The sequence below is a fragment of the Salvelinus fontinalis genome, chromosome 23 (assembly GCF_029448725.1).
Source record: "Salvelinus fontinalis isolate EN_2023a chromosome 23, ASM2944872v1, whole genome shotgun sequence".
Classification (NCBI taxonomy): Eukaryota; Metazoa; Chordata; class Actinopteri; order Salmoniformes; family Salmonidae; genus Salvelinus; species Salvelinus fontinalis.
Genome location: NC_074687.1, coordinates 16,770,232 through 16,780,952, shown reverse-complemented (window position 1 = coordinate 16,780,952; position 10,721 = coordinate 16,770,232). Strand labels below are relative to the sequence as shown.

The following is a 10,721-nucleotide window of genomic DNA, read 5'->3' as shown; positions in this document are numbered from 1 at the left end:
TGTGAAATTGTTTGATTACTTGTTAGATATTACTGCATGGTCGGAACTAGAAGCACAAGCATTTCGCTACACTCGCATTAACATCTGCTAACCATGTGTATGTGACAAATAGAATTTGATTTGAAATTGGCATGCTGATTGAAGGATGTCCAGCAGAGCTGTTGCCAGCTAATTGAATGTTCATTTCTCTACCATAAGCCACCTCCAACATCATTTTATAGAATTTGGCAGTACCGACCTCACAACCACAGACCACATGTATGGCGTTGTGTTGGCGAGTGGTTTGCTGATGTCAACATTGTGAACAGAGTGCCCGATGGTGGTGGTGGGGTTATGGTATGTGCAGGCATATGCTACATATGATGAAAACAGTTGCATTTTTTCGATGGCAATTTGAATGCAGAGATACCATGATGAGATCCTGAGGCCCATTGTCGTGCCATTCATCCGCCGCCGTCACCTCATGTTTGTGTTATTGACTGTACGTTTGTTTATGTGTAACTCTGTGTTGTTGTTTTTGTCGCACTGCTTTGCTTTATCTTGGCCAGGTGACAGTTGTAAATGAGATCTTGTTCTCAACTGGCCTACCTGGTTAAATAAAGGTTAAATAAATACAAAGAAAAATGTTTCAGCATGATAATGCACGGCCCCATGTCGAAAGGATCTGTACACAATTCCTGGAAGCTGAAAATGTCCCAGTTCTTGCATGGCCTGCAAACTCGCCAGACATGTCGCCCATTGAGCATGTTTGGGATGCTCTGAAACAACGTGTATGACAGCGTGTTCCAGTTCCTGCCAATATCCAGCAACTTCGCACAGCCATTGAAGAGGAGTGGGAAAACATTCTACAGGCCACAATCAACAGCCTGATCAACTTTATGCAAAGGAGATTGTCACGCTGCATGAGACAAATGGTGGTCACACCAGATATTGACTGGTTTTCAGATCCACGCCCCTACATTTGTTTTAAGGTATCTGTGACCAATAGCTGCATATCTGTATACCCAGTCATGTGAAATCCATAGATTAGAGCCTAATGAATTTATTTCAATTGACTGAGTTCCTTATATGAACTGTAACTCAGTAAAATCTTTGAAATTGTTGCATGTTGCGTTTATATTTTTGTTCAATATAGATGGATTTCTGAGTAAAAGTTCAAGGCTGACCTACATATCATTCCTAAACAATGCTGGTTGATATTCAATGTTCAGATTTGATACAAAAAAATGACATTTAGCTGTGTACTTTGAGTCAGCTCTTAAAGATATAGGGCATGATTGCCAATAGAACTTAGCAATTTATTACACATCAATAATGACATTTCTCCACATACAGAACACTAGGCAACATGACAACACAGGGTTGGTGAAAAACAATTAGCAACAATCAAACACTTTACGGAAATGATAATCACTTCAGATCACAGTACTACTGTATATACAACATATATTTCAGTCAATTACACACATATAGCTAGTTACACGCATAGCACAATATTAAAAGATCAGAAAGAGGCTTGGCTGAGCGGTGTTCCCACAAACTACGTTCTTTAAACAGAACCCTCATGTGGGATACTAGTTCCCAATCAACCAGCTAATACTTTTGGTACAAATTAGGAACAAATATTTTGCCAAAGAGTGATCTGAAGTATCCCTGGTGGATTGTGAGGCATGGAGAGTAGTCTATATTTCTCCAGAAGGATTTCTGAGAAACCTAAAACCACCCTGGAGTTCTGAGTTCTTCTAGTGAGTGGAGAGTCTTCTAGAGAATGAGTCCACAAAAAAATGTGGTTCCAGGAGGTTCTGTTAGAGCTGATCACAGCTCGGTGGCAGGGTGACGTCCCTGTGATGTCATATCGTCTCTCTCAGAACCAAACAGCCTTCACTTTGTCCTGATCCAGACCTGGAGAGAGAGAAACAGCATAACATCAACTTTTAGATAAAACAACAACGTAGCAGAAACATAGACATGGGAGAGTGTGTGTGTGTGTGTGTGTGTGTGTGTGTGTGTGTGTGTGTGTGTGTGTGTGTGTGTGTGTGTGTGTGCTCCAGGTCAGAGGCTTACCTGAGTCGTAGATATCCATGTGTGTGTGTCGAGCTGTGGGCCAGGCTGAGGGGGTCAGGGTGGGGGGGCTGGCCTGCTCCACCTCTGCCTTCACATCACTGTGTATCCCTGGGCTCTGGCTGCTGTGTGTGGTACTGTGTGTGGTACTGTGTGTGCTGTGTCCCACAGGGCTGTGGGCTAGGGGGCTCTGAGTCTTCACACCAGGCAGGAGCAGAGGCCTGAACCTGGGGTCTAGGCCTGGGCCATGGGACGGGTGGGAATGTAATACTGCGTGTGTGTGCCGGGGATGCATGTGTGTGTGAGGGTGTGTGTGTGGGTAGACGTCGTGGACGTGTGTGTAGCTGGCGGAGGTCTGGGGGCTGAGGCTGTAGGCCCAGGGGTCAGGGAGAGAGGTTGGAGGAGAGAGGCTGGGCTGGGGCAGAGCGTGGCCTGTCCACATAGATCTGTCTGGTGCATGGAAGCCTGCAGGGCTGGGGGAGAAGTCTGGGTGGATGGGCAGACAGGTGCTGGTCTGGGACTGGTAACCTCCACCCCACAGAGAAGAGGACAGAGAACTACACTGGCCTTCCGAGAGAGATACACTGTCTGAAAGAGAGAAATGGATGTAGTCAGTAAACGATAGACAGACATTCATGTAAACAGCCTAAAGGTTACATCATTTATTCACAGTACTTTACTTTAATAAAAGCTTTCAGTTGTTGTGTATATTACATTTGTTTTATTTGATGACTTTATTTCCTTCCAAGTCATCATCTCATCTCTGTAGAGCTGCTGCCTATGCTGACTGACAAAATCACCATTTTATTAGTACCTAAAAGTAAATAAGGCACATTTTATGACCGCTGAATACCAACTATCAATCACTTAGATCAGTGCTTCCCAAACTGTGGGGCTCAGTCCGGCTTTCAACTTACTCTTGAAAGTTGTAATAGTAGAATGCACAAGGTGCCATTTCAAAATTGGGTAGTGCATCATCAGTTTTCCTCTTGTCGTGTCAGTCATTGCATACCATAGAGAGCTATTTATAGAAATGTCCAGATCAACTAGTCCAAATCAGCTGACGTTTTTTTGCTAGATTTCTTAGCACATAGATTTGGAAGTAATGTTCGAGTCACTCAAATATCACATTAATGCACATTAGACATGGCAAAATGTATAGAATTGTAAGAAAATTAGCTTTAAAACTGCAAAGTTTTCTTTGCACCCCATGACAAAATGTGTAGAACAGGAAATAAGCTTTAAACCTGTTAAAAGTTTTCTCCGCCAACAAGAGGTGTGTGAACAGTTTGTGTCATGAACAGTTCTGCACTAACTGTGTAGAATATTGGACTGTTGGAAACTACAACCCCCAACTAACTTTACATCTCACAGTTTGGGCTTGATCTGATTTATCTCTAAAGAAACTGAGCATTGAGCTCAGAAAAGACAGAACGAAATGCAATTCTAATAATTGAACCGATGTTGGTTTAAAAAAAATAATTAAATACCCAAAATGTCAGTTAATCGCTCAACACTAATTACCAGTGAAGAATCTATATCGGAAAAGGTTTTTAGGAACACTAGGTTTTTCCACAATTACATTTTTATTATTCTAAATAAAAAGTAACAGTAAAAGATAATGAATCCATTGAATAACACTGTTTTCAGATGAGTAATGGTACAAGTGTCCCTGTGTGTTCATACCTTTCCACAGTCCAGCCGAGGCAGAGGTGTGAATGGGTGTGCACCTGGAGCTCTTGGTCTCTCCAGTGAAGGTGCTGGGTTGGCTCAGAGCCCTGGAGAAATGCTCATCCACCACATCCTCAATGTTGCCGTGGAAATAGGTGAACAGGACACACCTGGAGCTCAGGTACTCTGCCTCAGCCGGCTGGCTGTCCTTCCCAGACCTCCAAGAGCCCCCCAGCCCAGAAACCTCCAGGCCCTGTCGGAGCCCCTTCTCCCCAGCCAGCCTTCCCCCTCCACCCCCACGCTGCTGTTGCTGTCTCCCTCCTTGAAACTGCTGCTCCGTGCTGTCTTGCTGCATCCTACTGTAAACACCCAGCTTCTTCTATAGAGAGAGGGAAATAGACCGAGAGAGAGGGAGAGGGAGAGAGAGAAAAATGTATGCCACAGATTCAGCCATGAGAGCACCAGCCTGTCTGTCTAGTCAGCACCACAACGGTCAAACCAGATGTTTAAAACATGTATACATCAACTGAACAAAATACAGCCCTCGTTAAAAGTCATAGTAGCCAGTATAATTACTTATATTCTCTATGACCTCTATTTTAAGAAAAACGAATCATCTTTACAGACCGAAGTTTATCCAAGAAGTTGTAGGACGTTTCCGCGCGTGTGTTCTGGTGAAAGTATGACGACTATGCACATGCTCGTGGCCGTACCACATGAACCATCATCGTCAACATTCCTGAGTGACAGTGACGAGCTCTCATTACATCACCCTTCTGATGGAACGAGGAGCCCGAGTCATTCTGCGTGACCTGCTCTAACTAAATACATCACGAGCAATGACCACTTCAACTTTTCAACGGGTAACTTTTAGAGTTCTGTGATACCCAGGACTCATCGCTGTGAACTGACATCTGCGACGCCCCAAAACATTGCTCATGGAGTGTATTCGTGCGTAAAAGCGCCAATTATTAGAACACAAAAAATAGCCTAGTATTAAAAAAAAAACAAATACTACGCCATTACTATTTCGTCTAGTCTGAACACCCACCTGTTGCTGGTGCTGATGGTGATAGTATGCTGCTTTGTAGGCTGCTGCTGCTGAAGACGCAGGGAGGTAGTGGCCTCCATAACTCTGGTGAAACATCACATCCAGACAACTCATGGCTGTGACGAAGCTGGCAGGGGCTCAAAGAGAAACAGCCTGAATCAGCGCTCCTCAGACGGATGTAATCCTTAGGTCCACCGCTGCCTCCATATAAACCTGGCGGTGACAATAGACATGCCGTCGGTGAAAGGAGCTGTTTGCATAAAGACAATACCGAGCCAATAGGACCAACACCTCCTACTGAGCCGAACCAAACCCGAGTGAAAGCGAACATATGGTACCCGACAGACTCCACTTGGCAAAGTTCTTAGAAGCGACTCTGATTGGAGGAAAGTTTTAACGGTACTATGGGCTATGTAGAGGAGAGGAGGGATGGGACTCTGCGCGCACACGCCCACTGAGCGCATACCAGCTGCTCGGAGGAAGAGAGGTATGAGGTATGAGTGTGGCATCCTCTTGAAGGTAGAATTGGGAGGCTTTCAGTGAATTGAAATTGTGAGCATCGTCAGATAAGTGAATGTAAATATCCAGTATTGTGTCATGGACTGTGTTTCATTTTATGTTATAATTTTAAACCATTGGGTGTGGCATGTCTATTTGGGGAATTCCATACTATTGTAGAACATTTGGCCTAGTTTTCCAGGACACTTGGCAGGCTCTGACATTACCAAAAAAGGGGAGAATGTGGCAGACACAGGTAACTGCCAAAATAAAGGAAACACCAACATAAAGTGTCTTAATAGGGCGTTGGGCCATGACGAGCCAGAACAGCTTCAATGCACCTTGGCATAGATTCTACAAGTGTCTGGAACTCTATTGGAGGAATGCAATGCCACTCTTCCACGAAAAATTCCATAATTTGGTGTTTTGTTTATGGTGGTGGAAAACGCAGTCTCAGGTGCTGCTCCAGAATTTCCCATAAGTATTCAATTGGGTTGAGATCACACACATACACACACACACACACCACACCACACCACACCACACCACACCACACCACACCACACCACACCACACCACACCACACCACACACACACACAGCTTTCCCGGTCTCTGTTTGCTCTTCCTCTGCTGGGACTGCTGTAGTTGCTGTGCTGGGAGACTCCTCATTATTATTAGACTCACTAACATAGAGACTACTGGGTCTTTCAGCACGCGCCCCAAAAACACTACTGATGTCCACATTATTATCACTAACACAGAGACTACTGGGTCTTTCAGCACGCGCCCCAAAAACACTACTGATGTCCACATTATTGTCACTAACACAGAGACTACTGGGTCTTTCAGCACGCGCCCCAAAAACACAACTGATGTCCACATTATTATCACTAACTTAGAGACTACTGGGTCTTTCAGCACGCGCCCCAAAACGACTGATGTCCACATTATTGTCTACTTATATAGTTATATTCATACTTCACTGAATAAACCAGTGCAACCAACAAACTGTACCACAGTGACTGCATTCACCTGACTAGCCTGCTCTATGCCCTATTCCATATCAAAAGATGTTGAAATAGGAATCAGAAATATATTGCTTTTAAACACACCCACTCCTTTTAGATATATTACTTATAATAAGAACCTGTGTGAAGGGGCCAGGGTTTGGGTTGGAACTGGGCCCCTAGCTGTATTTGGTCCTTAGTGAGGAACTGTCAGTGGAAGATGTCAATGAGTGATCTGCTGCCATCTGCTGGTGACAGCACATAGTTTACAGATCACAGACAGTGTCTCACCATATAATTACATATAGAACTTTGTAATAGGATCTATGTGGGTCACACCACTCCTCTCTGGTCCTGAGTAGAGTAAACCTAACCTTGTGTTTCTCACATGGCCGGTCCTTCTGTCCCAGATATAGACACAAATAAAGGTATTATATGGTCCTGGCCTGTGATTTCAGGCCCAACTCTGGAGATGGTGTGTGGATCATGTCAGTTTCTGTAGAGCATTGACAGCTGTGCTTGAGAGGCTTTTACAGTGGCGAGTGAGGTAGACAGGAGAGGAGATGAGAGGGGAGGACAGTGAAGGAGAGGATGGGGGGGGGGGGGGCTGTAAACAACACACAAGTGCTGCTGATGATGATTATTTTTTAGGAGAAAAGAGGTGAACCTGCAGAGCACATTCAGGTGCTGCCTGGTCTGGTCTGGTCTGGTTCAGACCCTCAGTGTAGAGGAGCAGCAGAATAATGAGAGGACTATAGAGAGATAAGACAGAGATGGCTGTGCTCGCTGAGTCCACTTGTTTCTCAAGTGAGTTCCATGATGAAGCCTGACATTCACACTGGAGGAGCAGCTGCCCTGCCCTGCCTACACACACACACCCACAAACGCACGCACACACACGCACATGCACTCAGGGGTGAAGATATCAGTATATCCTGCGGGACTCAAGCCCCTGCTCATCTCATTACCTAAGTACTCAGTGTAAAGAGTGTAATTTACCTAACACTGCTGTTTTATAATCTCTGTGATATGTATGCCATGTATAAATGAATGGATCTTGATATTATTTTATTATTGATATGAGTGTGTGTTGTTTTGCACCAGTTTTAGAAAACGGGGTCACATTGAGATGCAGGAGCAGCATATGCTGTTTCTTTATGATTGACTAAAAGAGCTATACACGTTATCGGGCAAAGCTCGATCTCTCTGTCCCTTTTTGTCCCTTTATTTCTCTCGCTTTCTCTCTCTCTCCCTCTATCTCTATTTCACATACACAGTATCACACATTGTGCGTTTGACATTTGCTCCGTTCTGCCAAGGCGGTAGTTAGGACAGACATTATGGGGGATATATTACTGATTTCCTGGGCCAGCCCTATTCCCTGTAGCTGTCAGATATGAGACAGGCATTAAACTGTTCCATTCACTTTGATGACGCCGCACTCCGCAGATGGAGCATTAATTATTCAGTCACGTTTTGATTATGTATTAGTTCAGGAACTGGGGCAGAGTCAGTGGCGGGTTCTGATGATGTGTTGTTGGCCTGTAGAAGTGGGGCAGTTGTCACAGATGGAGAAAAACATGCACATAAGCCCCCCCCCCCCCCCCCCCCCCCCCACACACACACACACACAGAGCTAAAGAACCCCACATATGCTCTGGTCCTCAGGGTCTCTCACTAAACACATTTCTCTCAGGGTCCCAGTCACATCTGGAGCAACAACTTTCTCCTCGCTCCTCTTCTCTCCTTAATGAGATCATTATTAGGGGATGTTTAGAAGGAATGAGAGTAGAATTACAGGGATTAGAGGAGGAAGGCATATGGGGATAAAAGCAGTTTTTTGTTTTTCTGTCCTTGTTTTCCTCAAAGAACGAGAGCCATCCGCTGGGTTAGAGCTCAGTGGGCTGTAGTGTGTTGGGCTGAAAAGTGTCTGACTTGGCCCAGACATACTGTATCACATCTCTTCTTTAGCCTTGTGGAAAACACAGCTCTGATTCACAACAGAAAATAGTGTGTTTTTAGATGTCTTGGTTACAATCTCTCTTCAGTACAGTAGTTACCTTATCAGCCGACATAATGACCATCCTAGTCGTTAGCAGTGAGTAACTGCTGAATGTGAGAAGCTGCAGGTGTGAGTGTTATTAGTGATAATGAGGGATTAATAAGGATGATTTCCTTCATCATAAGAACTGCAGAGTCTGGAGTTTGTAACATGGATGTGGTTCTGTTGTAGTCCCTTCTAAAGAACACCTGTCTCTATTGGTCTCTCCAGAGTCTTCCTACAACACCTGATGATAATGATGACTATGATGACGATGATGATGATGACCGTGATGCTCTAATAGTTCATATCTCCTCTCTAATCACCCTGGAACACTACAAACTAGTGTGTCGGTGTGCTAACTGAGGAAAGGAGAGGGGAGCGACAGACATTAATAGTCAATTAAACAGCCATTAGTACAGCTTTAGTTATTACAGTGGTTGGGTTACATACTGATACTGATACGCGGACGGACAGACAGACAGACAGACTGTATTGTGTTGTTTATATTATGTTTCCTATTCAAAATAATAGGTACATACAGGAGTGTTATTGGGGGGCTAACTTGAGACAATAACCTTTTAACACATGATCATTTATTGGTTAATAGTGAGTGGTGGTTAAAATAAATGATTATTATTATGTCAAAATAAACATCTTTATTTTGTATTCAAGCCTCAGTTTTAGAGGTATTCCTTATTTTTCGACAGTGTCTGGGTGGGACACTGGATGAGCGTCCAATGGCATACCACCCAGTGGCTAATATAATCACAATATAATGTAACACAGTCCAAGATAATCACATTTTTAATTGTTCCTGCTGTTATAGCTATCATACTGATATCATACTGCCACGCAGGATCGGAATGTCAATGGGACTTTTAATTGGATCTCACAAAGGGAATCCTGCACGGGTGCGTGTCCTCCTCCGCGATGGCGGTCCAGGGCCATACGTGTCTGTAGTGTGTTAATGAAGTGACCAGTGGAGGACTCAGATCTCTCTGGGCTGACAGATCAGGCCTTTATAACCAGATAATTACAATAATAATATAATAATATGCTCTATTAAAAATCACCAGTTTTCATATGAGTTGATAACAGAGAGAGGAATGAATACTGAGAATGATTTAATGAGGTGTTGTAGACTCAACGACTGTCTGGATTGAAGGAGGAACCTCCTTGAATGGTCTGATAGGAAGACAAAGAGGTAATTGGAAATGGTCAGGTGAGGGAGAGAGAGACAGAGAAAAGAGAAGTCATTTCACAGCATAATGCATTTAGTATGTGTTACAATTCACTTCCATCTTGGTCTACATACTAATTGTTTCTCTCTGTATGTGCTGTTGTTATTCCCAACATACCAGATCAGCAGATTATCTCCTAATTAAACCACATCATGTAATCACTGTCTGCTTTCTCTTTCCTCCTGTTTAGACAGTATGCCTCCATCAAACCATAGAAGGATAGAATGTCGATTAGATGAACATTTTCTTGAAGGACTAAAACAATGGGAGAGAGTGAAAGGAGGCTGAGTCGTTTTATATAGCACAGGCATTAAAGGCATCAGTGAGAGTACTTGCAGACAGAGAAACTGTTTCTGCCTTGCTTGCACCTTGAGGAATTAAAGAAAGTCTTTAACACACATTTCTGACTGTCTGAATATAATTGTCTACATTAATGCACTGGGCATCCTGGACGTATGTGTGCATGTGTGAGCGTGTCGTGTGTGTATGTTTGTGTGCGACTGTATGGAGTGTCTGGCTGTCCCCTCTCGTCTCTGACTGCAGGACTCGTCCTCTCTGCCCTTCCCTCCTTAATGAATCTAATTCCCCATGCTAATAATATTCACCAGCCTCCCTCCCTCCCCTGACTAATACTGGCTCTGTCCTGCCCCAGGGCGGTGGTGGTGGGGTGGTAGAAGGGACGGGAGACGGAGGAAGCGAGGAGAATGGAGGCAGAAGGATCTGTCGTTTGACCCTCAGCGCTTGTGTTTCAGGAGATCAGGATAGAGCAGAGACAAGAGAGACCTGATTCTACACGTGGGATGTATCTGGTAATGGAGATAAAGATGAGGAGGGAACAGGAGAAGGGCATGTCATGCAGGGCTGAGAGAGGTGGATGGTGTGGAGAGAGAGGACTGAAGGGAGAGACTGAGGTAGAGGAGAGGGACTTGATGTTCCATACCTGTTTCAGATTGTTGTCCTCGGGCTAGAGGTACCTGTGGATAACAGCTTGTCATTTGCTGGAATAATGAGTGTCTCCATTAGTAGCCTGACTTCCCAGTGAGATGTCAGCAGAGAAAAGGTTTAAACAACAGTAGAACATCCCAATTTGACCTACTTTACATTATCACTGGAGTAAGTGACTCTGCTGAATGAATGGATTATTATT

General features: G+C 44.2%; 1 protein-coding gene across 2 annotated transcripts in view; it reads right to left on the bottom strand.

Moving 5' to 3' along the window:
* Window positions 1–1,258: 1,258 nt before the first annotated feature.
* The window catches only part of vgll3 (vestigial-like family member 3), a 13,927-nt gene continuing 4,464 nt past the window's right edge, over window positions 1,259–10,721 (bottom strand). The window contains exons 3-7 of one of the 2 annotated variants that reach the window (XM_055878059.1): window positions 10,515–10,548; window positions 4,784–4,996; window positions 3,748–4,111; window positions 2,065–2,649; window positions 1,259–1,902 (exon numbers count right to left, since the gene is read on the bottom strand). In XM_055878059.1, coding sequence (XP_055734034.1) covers window positions 1,865–1,902; window positions 2,065–2,649; window positions 3,748–4,111; window positions 4,784–4,897 — 1,101 coding nt within the window. In that variant the 5' untranslated portion in view covers window positions 4,898–4,996; window positions 10,515–10,548 and the 3' untranslated portion in view covers window positions 1,259–1,864. Of the gene's footprint in view, window positions 1,903–2,064; window positions 2,650–3,747; window positions 4,112–4,783; window positions 5,189–10,514; window positions 10,549–10,721 lie in introns of those variants that run through there. The other variant, XM_055878061.1, reaches the window with a different exon arrangement.